General features: G+C 35.0%; 1 protein-coding gene across 6 annotated transcripts in view; it reads left to right on the top strand.

The window, feature by feature from the left end:
* LOC128161744 (FERM domain-containing protein 4A-like) overlaps positions 1 to 22,548 on the top strand; it is a 48,588-nt gene that overhangs the window by 24,653 nt on the left and 1,387 nt on the right. For 4 of the 6 annotated variants that reach the window (XM_052825127.1, XM_052825123.1, XM_052825126.1 and 1 more), the window contains exons 8-21: positions 5,736 to 5,801; positions 6,605 to 6,662; positions 7,250 to 7,336; positions 8,445 to 8,521; positions 8,989 to 9,093; positions 9,931 to 10,072; positions 10,498 to 10,648; positions 14,215 to 14,351; positions 14,599 to 14,715; positions 15,000 to 15,146; positions 15,456 to 15,537; positions 18,927 to 18,988; positions 19,322 to 19,425; positions 19,700 to 21,040. In XM_052825127.1, coding sequence (XP_052681087.1) covers positions 5,736 to 5,801; positions 6,605 to 6,662; positions 7,250 to 7,336; positions 8,445 to 8,521; positions 8,989 to 9,093; positions 9,931 to 10,072; positions 10,498 to 10,648; positions 14,215 to 14,351; positions 14,599 to 14,715; positions 15,000 to 15,146; positions 15,456 to 15,537; positions 18,927 to 18,988; positions 19,322 to 19,425; positions 19,700 to 21,040 — 2,676 coding nt within the window. The remainder of the gene's footprint in view (positions 1 to 5,735; positions 5,802 to 6,604; positions 6,663 to 7,249; positions 7,337 to 8,444; positions 8,522 to 8,988; positions 9,094 to 9,930; positions 10,073 to 10,497; positions 10,649 to 14,214; positions 14,352 to 14,598; positions 14,716 to 14,999; positions 15,147 to 15,455; positions 15,538 to 18,926; positions 18,989 to 19,321; positions 19,426 to 19,699; positions 21,041 to 22,548) is intronic. The other 2 variants (XM_052825128.1, XM_052825124.1) reach the window with 2 other exon arrangements.

Genomic DNA, 22,548 nt, shown 5'->3' with positions numbered 1-22,548 from the left:
ATTTGACTCTAAAACATTGATCACATGGTGTAAAACTGCAGTCATGGGAATGGTAATGAGTTTGTGTGAGCCATTCAATGGATGGCTGATGCCTCAGTGTAACAAATTCCTGTATTGTAAACTGTCAGAATTAAAAAAAAAACTAGAGCAAAGCTCGTTGCAAAGCAACGAGTGGGTCTTCCGTTAATGTCGGAAGTAAAGCTGGAAGTTCCTGTAAGAAGCAGAGCTCTTAAACCAATAACAAGTGTAACTAAAATAAAAAGATAAAAAAAATCGAATTATTCCTTGTACGACCTAACAAAATCCAAATGATTTTAAGTACGACTTACCAAAACCTTCCTCATTTCAAGAACGACTTAACAAAAAAAATCCGAATGTGTTTTAGTACGACTTAACAATTATTTTTGGTACGAGTTAATTTTACTATAAATATTACGCTATTTTTTAAACCAAGGACACGGAAACAAAATTTCCGGAAAAATCAACTTTTAAACTCCGATATCTCTGTAATGCATCGTCTGATTTAAAAACGGATTTCAGTTTTTAATTAAGCTTAATAAAAGCTGCTTTGTTGCATTATAATAAATATCAAATTATTGGTCAGAAAAGAGTTATCATAAAAAGACTTAGTAGCCCTTGTACACCCTAATTTGTGGGGCCAGCCCCTTTTTCTTGATATCAAATAAAAGGTCTCGCTAATATAAACATATTTTGTTCTACAAGTGGTCATGAATTGTAAACCGTTCTCGAGATATCTGTACTACTGTGTACTACTTTTAGGGGCCGACCCTTTAACCCCTTACCAGGGCCACTAACAACAAAACTTTTGGTTTAATATTGTTCAGAACATTATTTTGAACAACTTTTGTTCTACATTGCTTTTTAAAATATTTCTCCTTTTTCAGATATTAATGATCATAGTTTTGAGTTCTGGCCCCTTGAAACCCCTACTTACGTAATATATGACTTCGGTATGGTATTGTATAGATGAACAGCTGTACAATGAACATTTTTGCTTCTAAAATTAATAACAAAATATTGTTCAGTAAAGAGTTATTGTTAAAAGAAATTAGAGCCCTTTTGGCCCCTAATTTAAGAGGCCAGCCCCTTTTTCTTGATATCAAATTTAAGGTTTTGCAAATTTAAACATATTTTGTTCAACAAGTGTTCATGAAATGTTAACCGTTCTTGAGATATCTGTACGAATGTGTTTTAGGGGCCGACCCTTTAACTCCTAAATGGGGTCATAAACAAAAGCATTTAAGGTAGCATATTGACAAGAACACCATTTTGAGCAACTTTTGTTCTACAATGCTTTTAAAAATATTTCTCCTTTTTCAGATATTAATGATCAAAGTTTTGAACTTCTGGCCCCTTAAAACCCCTAATTACCTAACATATGACTTATGTATGATACTGTATAGATAAACAGCTGTACAATAAACATTTTTGCTTATATAATTAATAACAAATTATTGTTCAGTAAAGAGTTCTTGTAAGAAGACTTTAGAGCCCCCTTGGCCCCTAATTTGAGGGGTCAGCCCCTTTTTCTTGATATCAAAGGCAAGCTCGTGAAAATTGAAACAACTTTTGCATTACATGTTTTAACAAATTATGTGCACATCGAAAGGTATTACAGAAAATGTGCAAAAATTTCGTGGAAAAATTTTGTGCTAATTTTCAGGGTCAGGCGAGCTTCGAGGCCTTGAGCAAATTTCATAATTGGAAGCATGGGGGTACATCTACAGACATTCATCTACAACCCCTGAAAATTTCAAGCTTCTATCTTGTTTAGTTTCGGAGGAGATGCGTGGACAAAATGACCCTTAAAAATTTACAAAATCATCTATATCTGAAACCGGAAGTGACGTCATCATGCAAAAATTTAATAATATGTAGCGACGATGATGTTCTATCACTCCTAAAAATTTCGTGCAAATCGGTTGGGTAGTTTTTGAGAAATAACGCTCCAAAAAAGTCAGAAAAAGAAAAAAAAGAATAATAAGAATAAAGAAAAAGAAACCGTAGAATAACAAGAGGGTCTTCCGTTGGAAACGGAAGACCCTAAAAAGGTGCATACAAAGTGTTTGCAGAAGGAGAGAGGATGGGGAGGATTTCCAAGGTCGGCCGATGAATATTGATTGGCGGTGTTTAGTGTTGGTGTTTTATGGAGAGCGGGGAGAACAGGAAAGGCTTGATGATCGCAGGGTGTCTCCACCACTTGTGGAGAGTCATCACGGCTAATTACTGCAGATTTCTGGAGGAAAATCAATTTCTGGAGCTGCATAAATTGATGTGTCATAGACTTGCATAAGGTGATTGGAGATCTTGATTGTGCAAGTCTCTACAACAGTTTCTGTTCCGTTGTGTATAGAAATGTTCTCTACTGATTCTGACCTCCAGTGTGTGCTGATACATGCCTTACTATAGTTAACAAGTCTCTCCAGAAAAAAGATTATATAAGGATGGGGAAAATAAACATAGGGATTCCTTCAGGTAAAGTTAGAAAATATAGCTGATATTGTCTTTCTTATAAATTGTTTGCCAACTTCTATTTTAAGAAGAATTGTGTGCAGATTAAAGAAATGGCCATGGAACATACTTTTAAAGTGCACATTGAATGCTAGGTGAAATAGCTGCATTTTGTAACTCCATGAGACAGATATGATCTTTTAAAACTGACATTATTGATGAAACAATCCCCTTTTTGTCACTCTAGTATAGAACAGATCTACTTGGGTCAATAAAGGAAGTATGATACAATAGGAGGAGGGGACGGGCAGGGACCCCCTGCTGTCTCTGTTTACCTGGGACAAGATTTCTGATAAGTGGCTCGATTTTGACCCCACAGGGGGTGAGAGTGGCATGTGGCCCTCTGACCCACAGTGGAATGACTAGGCGCCTTTGTATTGTGACATTTTCATCACTTATTGATTTAGACTGATTTCTACATTTTTATGGTACATTGGGTAATTAGTGATACCTGCTATGTGACGATTATGCCCCCAGTGGCAATAAATAGAGATACTATTACTAGATCAGGTGCGATTATTACCTACATGGTCGAGGGTTCTTGATACCATGTATGTGACAGTTGTTTCCTTGAAGTCAGATCAATGTAAAACATTTTTATTGCCCTGAAAATGAAATTTACTCTGCTGCAAACTGTAAAATGTTGCATACAGCACACCATCAACATATATTACTTACATAAAATCTTGAATTTTCCTTCATTCTGCACAAAGTTCATTCTTATCAAGTGCTTTTTCACTTTTCGTCAGTGCTTCATTTGATAAATCTGAAATGGGTCTTGGCAGATTGCATTTTAAAGCTTAAAAAAGTAATTGAATAATATTTACAAGCTCTGTTATCGGATACAGCGTTTTCCATTCAGAGTTTGACTGTATTAAGATAAGGAATCGGTGCTCCTTCAATAATGGTCTGATAAAAGGAATAGATCTCTCTTTGTGGGAGGTTGGGTTTGGTCTCCTGTCATCATCATCATCATCACATATTCTTTGCATGTATTCCCCAATTAAGCTTATGGCATATTTCCTTCTTCTTCATCTTTTTTTTTGGCCATTGTATTATGTTTTAATTTAATTTTAAAAGCTTCTCTGTCTCAATCTAAGATTTGATGCAGACTACTAGAGTTATTTAAATTTTTATAACAAATGTTGTGTAATATTCACACATTTGATACATGAAAGAAATCCTTAACTTTCAGCTCACTCAAATGCAATGTCATTGCAGTGGGATGAAGCCCAAGATAAGCTGACTAGATATTTTTTTTGAACAGAAAAAATATTTTTTTTGGAGGGAAGGGGGGGGGGGGATTACCATTTCCATTCAAACACATCTGCTCTCCAGGATTCTTGGTCTTTGAAAATCTGAGTGAAGATATTAGCCAGAGGGAAGCAGGGTTTCTAACATTTCCTGTGTAATTTCCAGGCCAGGCAGGTGTGTGAAGTGTTTTCTAAGTGTCATACTTACTGTTCTTAGGGGGAGGAAGGCAGATGAGAGTTAGGTAAGATTGCTGGTAGATAAATGACATGGGAAGCATCGGAGGCCTACAAATTGGCCATCAACACACATCTGGAGGCTTTGAGAAAAAAAAGTCTTAAACTCCATCTTTTAAATAAAATAAAAAAAATAAGCCAACAGTTTGAAGTAGAGAATTTCAATTATCAGTTCAAGCAGGGTTTCTGAGTTTGGAGCTATCTTTTTTAGAGATCTGCTGATTTCCTCTGTTATATCAGCGGAATCAAAGGAGAACTCGTGGGTCAGATCAGTGGAAGCACGGGTGAAGTCAGCTCTGATAGTGGTCCCCGGCTCTAATAGTTGCTGTATGCCAGCAGTGAATGCACTGTACCAATAAATCCACTGTAACGTCAGGAGTAGTTGTATAGAATGTGTTTTGTCAAAACGAGTGTCCCATGCATTCAGAAGAACTGTATTTGTGTTGGAGATTTGATCAGTAGACTACTTTTGTTAGCTGTTAACGTAGGTGTGTAGTTGAAGAACATCTTCCTGCCCCAAGGCACCACTAGGTCGTAGATCAGGTGTGTAATCGCATTCCTTCAATATCGGCAGGTAATAATTAGCTTTGATCCCTCGACAGATACCGACTTGTAATCTGTAAAATGTCTGAATTTGTCCTCTGCGACATAATTTGTGTGTAATATTCCCTGGAAGGATAGCTTACAAAATTTACATTATATCAGTTCAGCGATTTAAGTGTGAAACTTATGCTGATTTGAAATACATGGTGAAGACTGGAGGTCAGAAACAAGGTAAAAGGATTTGTGCATGTTTTGGGGTTAGAATTTAAAACAACAGAAGATAGTGTCTATTGCTGAGAGGTGTTTTGTTTAGATGGATTTTTACCTTGGGCTCCTCATTGTTGTTTTTGATAATGGATTATACATGATATGTACCTGTGTACTGCCCGCTTTAAAGGAAGTGTAATGATGCCTGAATTCATAATACCGCTATAGAGGTTGTTCTAGAATAGAAAGTTGACTTTGATATTTTATGTGGAATTATCAGAACTTTCTGGTGTGAAGGTATTTTCCTATTTCACAGTCCTGAATTCTTTCTTCAAGTCGGATTATTGATGTTCTCTTGCATGTTGATCTTATGGTCATTGCCATGTCTTGACTTGAATTCTTTGTTCATGCTTTGGTACAGAATGTTGAAGTACTCCCCTGTTGTTTATCTATCATTAAGCTGTCACCATTGTGAAATGTTTACTTTCAGTAACTTGAAGATTCTTTTTATTTTGCGATGCTCTTTACCTGTCTCGGACATCCGATTGGTTCAGTGAATTTTTCGTTACGCCTGTAAATCATTGTTAGCCGATGAGAAGCAATTGTTACTGTTTGTATAGTGTTTTTCTTTCTACAGTCTGTGATGAAATAGGTTTTTATGTCCTTTTAATTCATGCTCACTCTTTTTATAGTCATTTAATTGTCTGAATTCATTGAAATCTCCTATGATAGCAGTATACTTCTAAGGCTTTCATTTAGCTCTGCTTGACGTGTTCATAAATACAGTCCTGTCTGCATTGTGAACTTATCTGTGATACTAATATTAGTACCGTCTGAACATGCTGAATGTCCCAGTTTGTGTGTTGATATATCAGAGATACTTACATTAGTACTCTATACTGTTGTCAACAGTTTTGTGATAGTCCTAATTAATAAGTTAATTGTGTGCGTTTTTTGTGCTTTCAGTGAGGACAAGGTGATATCTTACTACAAGAAGATCGCTGGCTCAACGCGAGGTCTCGCCATTGTCAAGTAAGTTGTCAATATAAGTAAGTGTCGTAGCTCTATTTGTAGTGTTGTCAATTTAAGGAATCAAGTCTTAGAGCTCTATTTTTAGTGTCATGTATATAAGTAAGGTGTGTAGCCTTATTTCTAGTGTCATCAATTTCACAAGTATTTGAACAGCTGGGTTTTAAAATGTGCTTAACTTTATTTTAAAGTACCAGTACTTTTCACCATAGGGGAACAATTCTTTTTATAAATTTTGATACAAAATCAGATTCATTGAGGATTTTGGTCATTCAGCAATCAAAACTCATTGAGTTCATAGTTGATACTAAAGAATACAAAATACCGGTATCAATTCACACCAAATTCCATTGCACAAGAACTGCATCAAGTAAATGCATGTGTTAAGTATTTTCTGCACAATAACTAGACAATTAGGGGAGTGAGATGGGGAAAGCTTTGCTGAAACAGATTGAACTTGACAGCGGCGAGGAGCTGCATATTTCATGTGAAGAGGAGCGTTTAATATTTGTTTGGAACATTGTTTGTTTAAGAAGACATCATAAATTATCTCAGAGAGCAGTAAAGCTCAGCTTAGTTTATAAAGATATGGAGCCAAGAATTTTACAATTTATGTGTCTTTGAGATCTCTTCAAGTATTTTTTTTTAACCTGGGTGTATAAATGTCTCCATTAATTGGAATACTGATAGTTTGATCAAAGATTTATGGAGAGAATTTGCAGTTTTGTAAAATTTCACATTAATTCCTGTGTAAATGCTGCTGTTGCGGAATGATTAAATGACAGTTTATTTTTCCTTCATTTCAGTTATCTCTCTATTGTTGAAAGTCTGCCAACTTACGGAACCCATTACTATGAAGTCAAGGTATATTTTTGAAATTATCACAGTAATGTTTACAATAATCTTTTAATTGATTTTTAAGGATAAAACAATTTTCTTAATCTGAAGAATCCTGACATGCAGTTGTTTGATAAACACATAAGTATGATGCTGCTACTGATGCTGGGGGATGATAGTGGCATAGTTTTTGTGAACTGTATTTTACAAGACAGAGTTGTAAGGAGAGACAACTGTTGGGTTCATGTCAGCCAATATTGTAGGAAAAAACACCTGATCAAAGCAGCTTGCTTATCACAGCTCAGAGTGTCTGATAGGGCCTTGTATCTTACTGGAGGTGGCTGTTGGATACTTCATCAATCAATGCCTCTCCCCATACATAAAGCATGCATATGAGAGAGAGAGAGAGAGAGAGAGAGAGAGAGAGAGAGAGAGAGAGATTGATTTGTGTAGTCATTAAAAATATCAGTAACGGCTGGTAAGGAAGCATTTGAATAACCTCTCTAGACTCCTGTGGTCCACTGTGTAAGATTAAGTAATCATGTAGAATCTACACTCATCTCTATTCTGGTGCTCATCTGTTGGTCATTTACTGAGGATTGATCTATTTGTAGGATAAGAAGGACCACCCATGGTGGCTGGGACTAAGCTACAAGGGGATAGCAGTGTACGACAAGACAGACAAAACCACCCCCAGAAAGGTAGGGCTCTACTGTGTAATCAAGGGGGCTGGTAGGTGATGCCATCTGTGGTAACCTGATTCAATTAAAATCTATTGTAAGGACTTTAAACAAGAGAAACAGTGTGTAAAAGCTCACTGGTTTCAGGAATAACATTATACTTGGTATATTTGACAGGTCAACAGTGTAATATCTTAATTCTAATGGTAATCCTTTATCATCTTCATCAAGATGTCAGGTTATGTAACCAAATTGAAATCATCGTGTAATTTGTCCTGATAAGAGTGGTACAGCACAACTCCTTTGATATTTGTGACCCTGAAACTGTACATTTAGATGCTATCAGGATGGCTAGGGATCTTGTTTACTTCTGGGTTGTTTAATCTGTTAATATCTGTAATAATCTGGAGCGAGATGTTAAAACTTAGCCTTGGGCTTTTAATTAAGAGTTAAATTGATTTCAATATACACTTCCTGAATTTAAAATTATCAGGCATTAATGATATTTGTACATGTACTGCAAACCAATGTGAAGTTTTCTCCAAAACCAAGTTCGTAGAAAATATGTCATTTATTTGATTATTTTATAGTTAATTGCTATAAGCTAGCATATACTTGTAAATTGTAATCTACCGCAATGTTCTAATTTTAGAAAAATTTCTGCGAATTGGGTGATAGGCATTTAATTAAAATCCTGAAATTGTTTCATGTATTTTGATTTAACTATTAGTAAATGTCAGAAACAAGTGATAGAATCAATATCATTTTTTAGGGGAAGGGGGGGGGGGGCTATTTTCTTATGAAACAGTATTTAGGCTACATTGAAAGACCTGTTGCAAAGAAATTCTGTCAACACATCTGCACCCATTAGTGCACTCTTATATTAATGAAGATAATTAAGTAAATGAATTTCTGTGCTAGCCAATGTCTTGCTAAACAACTTTTACAGATAAAATATGCAAATAGAAGTCTGAATGAACAACCGCGATTATGAATAAAATTAGTGTCAAATTAGACATGCAGAAATGTGTGTGGGTTTCTTGAAATATTAAGCATCGAATGGCAGCAGTTTTTGATCCCATCAGTCACATCTCTCTGGTTCTGACAGGCTGTTTTTGTTATTTTTCAGGTGTTTAATTGGAAGCAGTTAGAAAACCTGTACTATAGGGACAAGAAGTTCTCCATAGAAGTCCACGACACAAAACGGTAGGTAATCTGGGAATCAGGGTGGGGGTGGGGAGGAAAGTGGGGGGGGGGGGGGGGGGGGCTGTATCGCCCAGAGCCTTCTTTGTTGTCCAGTATTTTAGAAAATCTGTCTGTTGTTCTAGAAGGTAGAAATACATGTATTAATATATTATAAAGTATGACTGTATTTTTAGTGCTAGACTTTCTGGAGCTGAACTAAAAGCTTCCATGCAGGCATGATGATTTATAGAGATATTTCTTTTTTTTATATAAAGGCATGTTGATTGATGTTGCAGAATTTCATTGAATTTAAAGTTTTGTTTTTCTGGATTATTCATTTTATCATTCATTTTATTGGATTTTTTTTTTTATAAATTATGTACTAATGACCTGATACCATTTTAACATGATACGTCTGAGTCCCCAAAGATAGAGGCATGAGTCGGTTTTATTTGCTGCTTGTAAGATGAGCATGGTTTGTGTTGTAGCATCGTACACACACTCAGCAGTTTTAACTTGTATGAGGACGCCATTCGAGAGCCCCCTGATGAGTTTGATGAACTCTCTGATGCAATATCTGACCCCACGACCCAGTAAGTAAAACATCTCAGCCTAAAAGTCTCAGTCAACTCAGCTAAATGACCGTTTTTTATTGATAGAAAAGCACTGGCTTTTTATCATAAATTTCTATAATTAATCACGGTAATAAACAAATAATTTTAGAATGTTTTATTTTAATAATCTGTTGTTGCTAACTGTGGTAAAATCTGCTTTAATTAGTTGATAACTACTTGTTAAAGCTCACTAGAGATGCTTGATTAAACAGTAAGAAATTGTATAATTGGGAAATCAGTGCAGAACTGGAAACATATAACTTTATTTTAAAAAATTGGTTGATATTGAAATTCTTCAAGCGTAGAATTATCTCACCAAAGGAGCTGAGAATTTCTCGTCCATTAACTAATTGAGCAATTCTTTTTATCTTAGAAAAAGTCTTTTGTTCTTATCCATATTTAAATCAAAACGCTGATTTTACAATTTTTTGCCATTTCAATCCTACTGGAGCCAATTTACATCTTAAAGAAGTACAAAATTAAATTGTATTGCTTTGTGAACAAGCTACTGTGAAAAAGTTGTATTAAGAAGTTCAGGTTTATTTTATGTTTAAAATTAGAATTTTACAGGGAGTAAAACAAGATCTTTTGAATGAGGATTAAAAAAATGATCCTAAACATTCAATTGATGTCCAGTATAGAGTATCGGTGTGACATTTTGTAATTGTCGTTCAGAAGCATGCTGTTGTGGTGTATTTCTGTTGTTGTTTTGGCTCCTGCTTAGCTTTGTTCAGAACTTTTGGGGTCCATCGATCAGGTCATTCACACATAATAATGGGCTTTTCTGAGTTGTAGAAATGACGCTTTCTCTTTCAGAGTCTCAGTGAGTCGCCGGACGTTTGGACCTGGGAACGTTTTAGTCCACGCCTGGTTTGGTGCATCGCCTCAAATAACGAAATGTATCTGGTGTATGGCCGTGGCCCAACATCAGTTTTATCTCGATAGGAAACATAATAAGGTAGGGGCAGACAATCCATACCCCCATATATACACAGACACAAGCCTTCTGTACAAACAATGAAAATATTTGAAGAATTTTTAGAAAATGTTACACTTAAGAGATACTGTTGACACTGAAAATACATTTTTGAGAAATTGTTCATATTTAGGCATTTATTATTAGGAAAATGTTTTTTTTTTCGTCAAACCTTAGTCTCAATTGGTACTAATTTAGCTCTCAATGATTTGAGTGTTCTTGTTGAAGATTTGATTTACATAGGAAGTATACGAAGTACCAGGAAATGATCAATAGTATAGTGTTGGATTTTCAATTGTCTTAATATAGCATACTATATAAGAACATAAAACAATGCATTTCTAGCATCTTGGGAGATGATCTCGAGATGTCCTGTATGTATATTGCATAAATCATGTTTGTTTCAGCCGTCATTACCTCAGGCTCGCAGTGTCAGCGAGATAGCGGCCGAATTATCTCGCAGCACGTCATCGTTACAAGGATCTCTTGGCTCGGACTCGATAAGTCGCAGCGGGAGTTCTGCAAGTTTACCAAGTCTGACTACATCCAGGTTTGACTGTAAGTCCATATAAAGAATATTTGTATGCAATGTGTACTAGCTATCTTAAAGTAGGTAGAGAGCAGGTCTTCCCAATTTCAAGGCCACAAAGTAACTCCAATAAATAGACAAAAGGTTTTATTGCTGCAAAGGAAAATTTGCAAAATAAAAATAACAAAATATTTTATTTGGAATAAAATTATTTAACCTTACTTCTCTCCATAAATATAAGTATATTAAAACATTTTTCATTAATACATGTATAATGATAAAAAATAAAGATATTCTAAAGGAAAATATTTTTCTAACATATCTTTAAAAAGTCTGAAAGGGCATAAATCCTAGTGTTTGTGTGGTAATTAAATGTTTTGTAAATATTTTATAGTAGACAGACAATAATTGAATAAAAATAAGTATTGTATTGTACATTAACTTCTTTTGCATAAAAATAAGTATTGTATAGTAGATTAACTTTTTCATAAAAGTTAATATTGTATGATAAAATCTTTGGATATGTCAATTAAATTTTGTATAGTAAATTAACTTCATTTGCATAAAAGTAAGCATTTATGATAGAATTTTTGGATACAAGTAAATATTGTATAATAAATTATCTTTTTTTGGATAAAAATAAATAAAATATTGTATATTAAATCAATATGTTTTGAATAAAATTAAACTTTGTAAAGAAAATTAACTTGTTTTGAATAAAAGTAAATTTTGAAAGGAAAATAAACATGTTTTGAATAAAAGTCAATACAATGTAGTAAATACACATATTTTGTATTAAATTAAATAATTAATTAAATATTAAAGATACTTGTTAATTAATTCTACTATTGATTTTGTTTGTTTGAGATTTAAGTTAAATTGGAAACTTTACTGATAAGGAAAATGAATTAGAATCAAAACTTAAAACTGTGTGTAAGCTACACCTATTAATAAGCAAAAAGAACCAAAATTGTTTACCTTGTTGGGTGCTAACACCTTATCTCTCTACAGTATTTAGATTCAGTTTTACAGAGTGAAAAACTTCTGTAATATTATAACATAGAGAAAACATGGTACCCTATGCCTACATGTATCATTATCACCAAAAGTGGAAGTCTGTCAAAAGATTGTGTAAAAATAAGTGGAAAACAAGCACTTTGTCACTTAATGATGCAACCCAGGTGTGATAAAGACTCTATTACACCTGATGCTGGCCTTGTGTCACATAGTGAAGGTCACTTATAGGTACTAATGTGTGCAGTGGACCATGTCAGGACTGTATCAGGTGAGAAATCTTCAGGGGGCACACTTCTCTCTCACCTGAACCAATGACCCCAGGGAAGGGAGCCTGCCCTAATTAGCCAATTATCTACCTATTACCTACCTCAATACCAACACACACTGTTCTGATTGACTTCTAATTGACTGAGATTTGAGGACATTAGGTAGCAAGTGTTTGTATTGCCACCCTCTACCTGTCTGTACAAACAAGAGTTAATGGCTGTGTTGTTTTGGGACTTGGGGCAGTGCTAGACTCTGGTGCTGTGTATATATAATCCCCTACTGCCTCCATGGCTGATCAGAGCATTTCCACAGCTTGGCATCTACTCTTCATTACCACAGCTCCTAATTAAGTCCTCACAGTCACTTTGTAGTGGAGATAATTTGGAGACTTTGATGACCTGCTATTGTTTTGGGGTTGTGACCTTTGAGTTTGAACTGTCAGTATGAAACATAGTTCGTTCATGATGGACAGAAGCATGATGTGTATCGACAACTCTGCCTTCTATGACATGTCACTGTGTAAGTATATAGATAGTTAGTCTGTGTGTTGGTTAGTTATAGGTGAACAGAACTCAGTCACTGAGATTGGTTCAGTTCTTGATTAGTTGTTCATGTAGTGAATTTAGTTACTTGAGTGTGTATATGTATACTAGTGACTGGATCATTTGAGTACTTCTTATTGATATAGAAACATCCTTATACAGCTAGAGTATAAATATAGGGGCAAAAGCTGTCATGTTTCTTAATTACATGATATTTATAAACTAGGTTAAAGAGACAAAAACAAGTCACTTAGGTCAAGGAATCTTTTTTTTTTTAAATTTTCCATTCATATATTTCTTACAAACAAGGATATAATACCAGATCGCATCTGATTTTTTCATATCAGTGTTACTACACAAAATTATGTGGGTGAAATAAAGACTAACAATAACTCATGATTACAATATAGTATATAACATTGTACATAGGTCAAGGGATCTTAAAATATTATATATTCAAATCTTATTTTTTTTTTATTTCAAAATTTCCCGATAAAGAAATTTAAAGTGATAAATAAGTTGAATGTTCATTTTTCCCAACATTGTTTTATAATCACTTGGGTTTAATATTTTTTAAAAATTTTATTCATTCAAATATTAAAATGCCTAAGGCATTGACTAAATGGTCAGTTTTAATGGATTTAAGTTCTTTTAAGCTTAACATCTTCAAAGACTAAACATTCATCCATCAAAGGAACTAAACAAGTAGATTTATTTTTAATGGTTTCTTCAAGATAAAAATCTTAATGTAATATGTTTAACACTAATGTGATTTTAAAACCTGCCCTTAATCGTATTGAACATTGCATGTTATTTGTCATTGAATTATCAAAGGAGTTTAATTAGCCACACCTGTGAATTTACCTGTTTATATGTGTACTTGTCCCCAGGTGTCAAAAAAGGTGTCAGTAAAATAACACTGCATATTGAATAATTAGTCTTTAATTGATGTTAAGAAGTTTGAAATTAAGTTATCTCTTTGATATATTTAGATATGACAGCAGTGTTATCTATCAATTAAGTTTTAAAAATACTTTTAATTAATTGCTAAGCATTTATAAAACTGTTCAAGAGTTGAAGTACAGTTACAATGAAATATAAAAAGTTGATATAATTCTTGGAAAGCCATTCAGTTAGACTGACTGCATATTGAGGTTTATAATCTAATCAAAAGTAATTACTGTTAATCCTTCTAAATATTGATAATTTTTATTTAAAAGCACAACTATAGTTTGTTTACACAGAAAAATTTCACCCCATTCTAGACATGAGCCCACTTAATTTGTCTGGGAAAAATCATTCTGTAATAAAGTTTATAACACAGGAATCATAAAAAACAAAAACAACAGGGGCTCCATGCTGTGGCTTGTTTATATTGGACTGTCTGTGGAGTCCCCCAGTAATGGTGTTTATAGTAGGAAATAAGGGATCAAAGGAATCAGGTGATGGTATTAATCTGCTTAACAGAGATTAAAGGAGGATTAAAACTCAAAAGAGTGGTGTGTGAAACTTGGCAGTAATTCACTAGACTGCTTAGATAGGGAGTAGTTATGAACACATGTTAGGAAGGAAGTATTAGGTATGTGGATGTCAGGTTCCATGTCGGAGTCAGAAATCTATGTAACCTGTACAGCACATGGTCAAATATATGTAAAACTGGATAGATAAGAAATTCAAGAAGTGTGTATTATTATTCTTTTTTTTTTATGTGTAGAGTATGATTATTATATTTTGATATTTATTAATTTCTTGACCTTTGTTCTTTTCAGTGAATTGTGACCCCAGTGTTGAGACTGTGAAAGCTCAGAGAGAGATGTACACAGCACTAAAGGCCCGAAAGGAGGCCTTAGAGGAGGCGGTCAACAAGAAGTTGGAGGAACTAAAGCAGCTCTGTATACAAGAGGGGGTAAGTGTCAAAGATTAAATGTTAAAGTTAAAAGTCTTCTGAAATTTCCTACAAAATGTTAAAATCAGAAAATTAATTAAATGCCAAAAAATAAATATGAAAAGTCAGCATGTAAGAAATTCAGTGTCTTAATTTAAATTTAAAAGACCAAAATGTTAATGCTTTAGACCAAACTTTTAAATGCAACACTAAAAATTTATATGACAGAATTTTTATGATGCTAATGACATCTTTTGTTGATTTGTAGGAGCTGACTGGTTGTCTGCCCTTGGACTACCCCCAGCAGTCTGGGGAGCCCCTCCCGACCATCAGGAAGAGAGTGGGAACCGCCTTCTCCCTGGCCTCCAAGGTTTCAGACAACAAGGTAAGGAATACATCAAGCATGCACTAAGTATTGTTCCATTAAGATTCAGACTACATTCTGAAGAAAAAAATGGAAAGATGATTGTATTCCTTTAAAGGCATTTCAGGAAATAGATATAACTGTTAAAAACATCTATGATTATAGTTCTAAATGTTAGTTGCATAAAGTATTTGTAAAACATATTTGTAGATTTTTATTAAGACATACTAGTGAAGTTATGCAACATTTTTAGTTAGTAATGCTGTAATTGTACTTGTTCTTATTTCATTTGTTGACTTTTACAGACTGACGATGCCCTGTCTAACCTGGAGCTGGAGTACGAACTCCAGAAGCAGATCACCAGCGCCGCCAAGAAGCTGTCCCAGGACAAGTCGGTCAGCAAGTACGTCCGCAAGCAGCGGCGCCAGTCTCTCCACAGGGCCCAGGCCAAGGTAACCACACATACACACATGTACTCATTACATAACGTATTTAATTTACAGATGTCAAAAAGGATTTGGTACAAGTTATACAACATAGATAGTCCTCACCTAATGATACAAAAAAAAATGTAAATGATGGTATCAGCAGAACTTGATAAATGTGAAAAGCAAAATCTCTTACAATTATTGTAATATGAACAGCTGATGAATAGTACAATTAAATTGATAATGATTAATAAGAAAATTATTGCATATTCTTCTTTTTGAAAGATTTTGATAATTTTAATGTTGTACTAATGAATTCTGTTTGTATTTCAGCTGAAAGAGATGGAGAAGAAACTGTGTGATACCAAGGGTGACAAGGGTCACTTCCTGCCATCAGGGGTGCCATCGTTCGATGGTATGTACAGTGTAGTTAATCAGAGCATAGTAGAGAAAGAGTACGACTTAGATCAGTGTCTTTCTAACACCTTCTGTGACGACATGCTGCTAGCCGAGAAGCGTCGAGGGAAGCGATCCGTAACGTCCCGCCTCTACAAGTCCTTCCGGGAGCGGTACTCCGTCAAAGGTCGCCTCAACAAGTCCTACCTCGACAACCCCGACCGCCACAACAACAACAGCATCCTGGAGGCCTCCTTCTTTGTCGGATCCACCCGTGAGAAAACACGATCTCTCAACCGCACCGTGCATCCTGTGTTGGAAATTCCCAAAGTTACGCCTGTGTTGAAGTCGTCGTCTTCTTCAGGGTCGACTAACTCCGCCACCTCCTCTGCCTCCTCTGGATACCACTCCATTCCGTCCCCCACTCGGGCTTCCTGGCAGTCGTACCAGTATGAGAAGATGTGCCATGAACTGACCGAGAAACCACACGTGGAAAGTCAGGTCTAGCCCCACCGTTTTATCCGGGATCCATCCCCCCTTATTTATTGTGTGCTTTAATGTGGCAGCTTTCTGTGTTAAATTTATTTGTTGTTTTAACCAGACAGAAAATGTCTTTTCAATAGTGCAAAGGGAGTACAGTGGCTTGTTGATCAATTACAAGGGAGATAACTTGTGATCTCAAAAGAACCCTCAAAGCATCATCAAAAAAATCATATCCATTATATTTATATGTGCATGTGTATGTGTGTGTGCTTGTCATGTAATCACATAATCATGCTTTGTGTGTGCTTCATTTATCATTTGTTTGCATATTATGAGCATCAAGGACTTACCATGAACTTTCAAATTGTCAATGTGATTGACAGAAACTTTGAAAATTTATGAAAAGTGATTGTCATAATATGTGTTCATTGTGTGTTGGTTCAACCATTGTCTCATTTGGCATTGTTTTGTTCCTATGCTTTGCTACTAGTTATTATTCCCTTCTGTTATTTTCACTGATGCTCCCTCATCTTTTGTTTTACCAATAAATGTTTTATAATAATCTCATTTTCATTTTGTTGGCTTTTGCGTTCTGCAATAACAGCTTAGTGTGCATTATCTGATTATCACCTTGAAGCAGCAAGCACTGCTACCTATAAAGCTTTCTAGGTCACTAGTAATTTATCATCAAAGACATTCTCTGCCTCCCATGAAAAGAATTTAATCAGAGATTTTAAAAATGCTCAAACATTGAAAAGATTAAAAAACAGCAAAAATCCTAAAAATCTATAGCCATATTTATTTGACAAGGATAAGAAAAATGTGAAAATTTAAAGAATTCAATAATTTAATAATATTAATGAGAATATTTACCATTGAAATCTTTGATATGAATAATGAAAATACCATTATAATTGAATCACACAAATTCTTTAATTTTGTTGCAAGATTGTCTAATCTCTGCAATGTTCATTTCAGTCATAAGACATTTGCAGAAAAGCAAACAAATAGACATATGATAGAATCAAGTATCTTTTATCCAGTTATGATATCAGACACAAATACAGCAGATTGACAATAGGAAGTACCTTGGTTTGAACTGAATTCACACAAAACTCACCTCATTATAATTTGCATAATTCTAAGTCTATGGATTAAGTCATTGTTGCCATTGAGAGGATGGAAACGGTGTCCTTGAGCTAATCTAGATTCTGATACCACCCCATCCACTTTAAACTTTAACACAGTAAAACTAAAACAATATGACCCTGGAAAAATCCAGATATCCCAGGATTGTAGGGTATACGCAGTTTAAAGCTTTTAAATTGCCTTTCTGAAATTCTTGAATATTTATATTAATATACATGTAATTCATAATTAATATAATCAGGATCACAGTTATACAGTGAAACAGGTGAAACACTTTTCTAGAAAGATGTAAAAATTGTCAATTTTAATTTGCACATTTATTTGAAATTGCTAAACACATCAAATATTCCAGAATGTTGCCATATTTCCACAAATAAGGGTTAAGGGGTGAAATAAGTATATAATGACTAGAAAAAGAATTAGGATTTAGGAGGAATTAGACACATTGAGATACTTGCAGTTGATACAGATGAAAGAAGATAAACCGGTATTCACTTCATGTATATCAAAACTTTGAAATATTTAACTGGTGTATGAAATAAAAAAAAAAAAACCCAGAGCGACTTTGCCTCAAACCTGCTGATTGCTGCTGGTTAAGAATATTGTAGGATAAACCATACAGTGAAAACATTTTATGATTTATTGTAAAAGGAAATTCTCCACAAAATAGCATTTTTTTTTTATTTATAAAGAAAGGACATTTTACCCATTCAAGTGGTGACAAGATTACTTGGACAAAATAAATTCTCTGAATTTCAAATCATTTAGACTTAGTACTAAAATGAAACAAATTTGAAGTTAATTTTCTGTACTAAAATGAAACAAATTTGAAGTGAATTTTCTGGTTTTTTTTTACATAGGTAAAACAATTCATCCTTGTTTGTAGGGCACATTGACTTGAACTTCTGAAAATTTCAAACATTTGTGTTAATTAGGGTATCTCAGAGTTGAAAGGTAATCTTTGATAGGTGATCGGCCACTTATGAAAACATCAGGCAGGTGGCCTAACCCTTTGATTGTTGATTTTCAAATTCCTCTCAAACATTTACACATTTCCCTGATAAAAAAAAAATGCTTTAAAGCCCATTTTCTTTGAATCACACAGCAAATCTGCCAAAATTTTTAAAAAAAGATTAAATTTCAAAGAAAGAGCGTTAAGTGTTTCACAGATCATAGAAATAGTCAGACAACGTGGCTTCGAGGGATGCAAAAATTGTCCTGGAATTTGGATGCCATGTATAAGTGAGCAAAAAGTGGGGAGACTGGGAGAGGATCAGCATTAAAAAGGTGCAGAGGAGGATTTGAATTGACTTTTATATTGCAAGGAAGTTCTGGATGAAAGGATCCGCTTGTACCTACCTCGGAATTTTCAGCTTCTCGGTTTCAGCAGCAAAAACATTTTCTTTTTTGGATGCTTCTTTTGTCAGAGAGAGAGTCTGTGTGTTACTTTAATTTCTTAAACTTTGAAGCAACATCTCTATTTTCTCTATCATGCAATGGATGAATTCAATGTGACGGATTATAAATGTGATCAGGGTTTTAGTTTGTTAGCATTTCATTTGTATTTTTGTCCTTTATTACATTTCTTTGTTCTGTATACTTCTTTTCAATGCAGTACATTCTTGATCTGAAAATGATACATTAATATATATTCAATCTATAGCATTTTTAGATGGTTTAATCTTTGAATAATGTTTGCAATACATGGTTAATGCCAGTCAAATCTATTTGTTGTTGTTCTCATTCAAAGAATAACTTGTGTGAACTTTGTTGTAGGATCTAACTCGAGTCTACAGGACACCACCTCCCCAGAACTACCCCCCAGACGGAGAATCGATGTAAGTCTAATTTGACAGTTTAATTTTGTCGAACAAGAAACAAAACTGTAAAAACTGTTAACCAAGTATAATTCATTTATAGAAGGATACATTAGAATGTGTCATATAGAATTGCTGGTAAATAAGAAATAGAAATCACAGGGCTTGAGGGGCCAAGCCTGTTTTAAAATTAATTTCACTGTAACCATAAATAAATTTATTTATGGTTGCATAGAAATTAAATTAATGTTAAAACAGACTTGGCCCCTGTGATAGAAATAAAGCATTTTAAGGCTAATTATGTAGGTAACATTGTTTTGTTGCTGTAGTTTTATCCGGGATCTCTACTTTCAGCCTTCCGGTGAGGGTAAACCCCGACAGATCACCATTTATAGGTCAGCCACAGCCAGGGAACTGTCCCCGACATCCCCACCCCCTCTCAGCCCCACCCTCAGCAGGTCAGTATCCTTCAAATGACCTTGAATAGTAATTTCATATTGTATTGAAATAGATAAGATAATAATTATTTAATAAAGTATTACTATCATCTTACTTAATTGTTGCTTTGGAGAGAAAAAGAAAAGAGAGAGAGAGAGAGACAGAGACTTTAAAGGCAATTTCTGAATTCTTTCATTTTCATGTAGTGGTTGGATTTAATCTATTCCATGAACCCAATATGGATTGAGTTGAATTTATCTTATAGCTTAAAAGGTTTTCTAATGTCTTTTTCAGTCCACAGCTGAATACTCTGAACCAAAACAACACCTATAGGAACCACATTTTCCCGCCTCCTCTGAGCAGTCGGAGCGCGTCGTCTGGTAGCAACATGTCCAGCCAATCAGAATACGAGAATGTGAAACGTTACGAGAAGGGCAGCCAGGACAGTGGCTTTAGCTCCAACAATAACATGTATAACATAAATACGCAGAGGACCTCACATTACGAGAGCACTGATGAAATCAAGACTCCCACTAATCCAGATTTCAGTGAAAAAGTGACTGCAGGGTATGGTAAATCTGATTTACATGTGCCTCCCAAATATGAAGATTACCGCAAACCAATTCCTCAGGGACACTACGGAAGTTTGGAGCGGAATATTCGACGTCGCGACCGCTGGTCATACAGAGACAGACAACTCAGTGATAGTGACAGTACTGTGTTACCTGACCTCGAACCTTCTAAATTTGGAAGCAAGAGGAATTCTCAGTCGGAGTATGACCTAGTGTCAACAAGAAGTAGTGTGATAGAAGTACCTGTGAAACATGAAGAAACAGGTACCCCAAAACACCAAAGACACAAATCGGCCCCATGGGAAGACTCAGCATTCACAGAGCCGTCTCCAATCATACAGAGTCCTGATCAGCAGGAGAACAGTTTTGAAAACAATTGTTACAGCCCTCGGTTACATGAGGGCTCCTTCTTTGGAAGCAAAGGACCAAATTCTGTGAATGACCAAAGTTTTTACCCGGGGAGATCAGACTCTCCACACTATACCAAACAGTCTAATGCTGTAGTGACAGTGACCAAAATTCAGCCTCATCGGAACGTGGAGGTGATCTCAAAACCTTTTGAAATGTCGGACTTTTATAAGTACAGTGAGAAAATGCGGCGGCAGCGGTATATAGAGCAGTACCAGCAGCAGCTGATTGGAGGATCCCGATGTAGCTCCCCCTCCCAGCAATCGACCGACTCAGGGGGAGAGAACTCCTTCTCAGGTTCAAACTCGTCTTTTGCTAACCCTCCTTCGTCATCATTACATACGAGTCCTTCTCATTCTCTATCCTCTGTTTCCTGTCGTCCCGGGCCGGGCTCTCCTGCAGCCCACCGGGGCTCTCCATTCATGTCACACAAGCGTGAAATCGACCAATCGTACGACTCCCCCCCACTTGGCTCCTCCCGATTCGAGGCCGTCAAAGAACATAGTTCTCATGTGCAATATACCATGCAGACTCCCAGTGGTACAAGAGTGTACAAATCTGTCCAAACTAAACACACTCACTATCAGCCTCTGACCCCCCAAAAGTGTGACCCCCTATCCCGCAATCAGGCCTCAACTCCCAGGACCCACAACAGGTGAGAGAGAGAGCCCTGAGGTTGTCATGGTTACCATTCAGTTTGTTTACTGTTTCCATGGAGATTACTGATGTATTTTATGTAATTTATTTTCCTAACTGCAATGCTAATTTTAACTGTTTTCTCAAACTAATTACTCAAGTATTCATAAAAGTGTGGCACATTTAAAACACATTCTACATTTTACCTTGAGCATTTTTTAAAATTTGATTTGTATATTAAATGTGGTTTTAATTTTTCCCTCACCCATATAAACTGTATGAAAATTGTATTATTAATAAGTGTACTCACATTATGTTGATCAAATCAATTCTCTGAAGATACGTTCATCTCATTGAGTAATAAACTGCAGTCGTAGACTCTTGAAATATGATTCATTGAAAGTGTTTAATAGTATATAGCAGATTGTTTACATAATTAAAATGGTTGAATGGAGTGTATATGGGCATAATTGACGTCTTAATGATTTTATTTTTGTAGAACATTTTTGAATATTTTTTATTGATTTTTTTTTATCTCTTAGCTCATTTGTCTTTATTTTTGGTATGGAGAAAGTGTTGTGAAAAGAGAAGAAAGATAACTGTTTTATTATCAGAGATTTTAATGCTAGACTAGTGTTTTATGTGAGGTCACATGATTCTAATGATGAGAGAGAGAGAGAGAGAGAGAGAGAGAGAGAGAGATAGAGAGAGAGAGAGAGAGAGAGAGTTCTTATGCTGAGTGATGTAGATGTATGTTGTGTGATATTGTGTATGTTGTACATGGCCCGTTTGGCTGGAGTTTAATGGAAAAAAAAGTACGAAAAATTCAATAAAGAAATTACAAGTAACCTGATTGTCTGTATCATTGTGCATGACACCAAGATATAATCTCAAGTAAGTCATCTATATAACAAGAGGAAACCAACATCATCATGCAAGAAACAGGACTGCAGTGCAAACTGGTGATAAAAGAAAACAAAGATGGAGGGTGATCTTTTTATGCATGAGTTTATTTTTTTTTAGCCCTTTTTTGTTGTTTGTGGAATGTTTTGCAGATTCAAGGTAGCTTTCAAATATTGTTTCATAGTATGAACATGAAATATTGTATAACAATCTACTTTCACTTTCTATTTATTATAGTCAATGTGTTATGTTGGCATGATGTTTTACTTATGTACACACTGATGAACTCTGATATTCGGCATGTTGAAATATATTTTTATTTTATAATCTTTGCCTAATTTTTATAACCTGCTGTTCTGAATGACCTGGCTTCAAGACCATAAAATGAGAACAGACTTATAATAAGTATAAGAATTTTAATATCTTGCATCATTTTCAACAAAAATACTTAAAAGTTGAATGCTTGAATACATTACAAATGCAAACACGTTATGAAAACTATGTTTTATTGACAAAACCTATATGATATTATTCTAGTTGAAATTTTCATTCAAGTCTGTTCTCAATTTATGGTTTTGTGCCCTAAATAACGAGTTATGCCCTGCTTAGTCACTATTTTATTTA

Source organism: Crassostrea angulata, chromosome 8 (genome assembly GCF_025612915.1).
Source record: "Crassostrea angulata isolate pt1a10 chromosome 8, ASM2561291v2, whole genome shotgun sequence".
Classification (NCBI taxonomy): domain Eukaryota; kingdom Metazoa; phylum Mollusca; class Bivalvia; order Ostreida; family Ostreidae; genus Magallana; species Magallana angulata.
The sequence above is the reverse complement of the archived record's forward strand: the minus strand, read 5'-3'. Positions and strand labels throughout refer to the sequence as shown.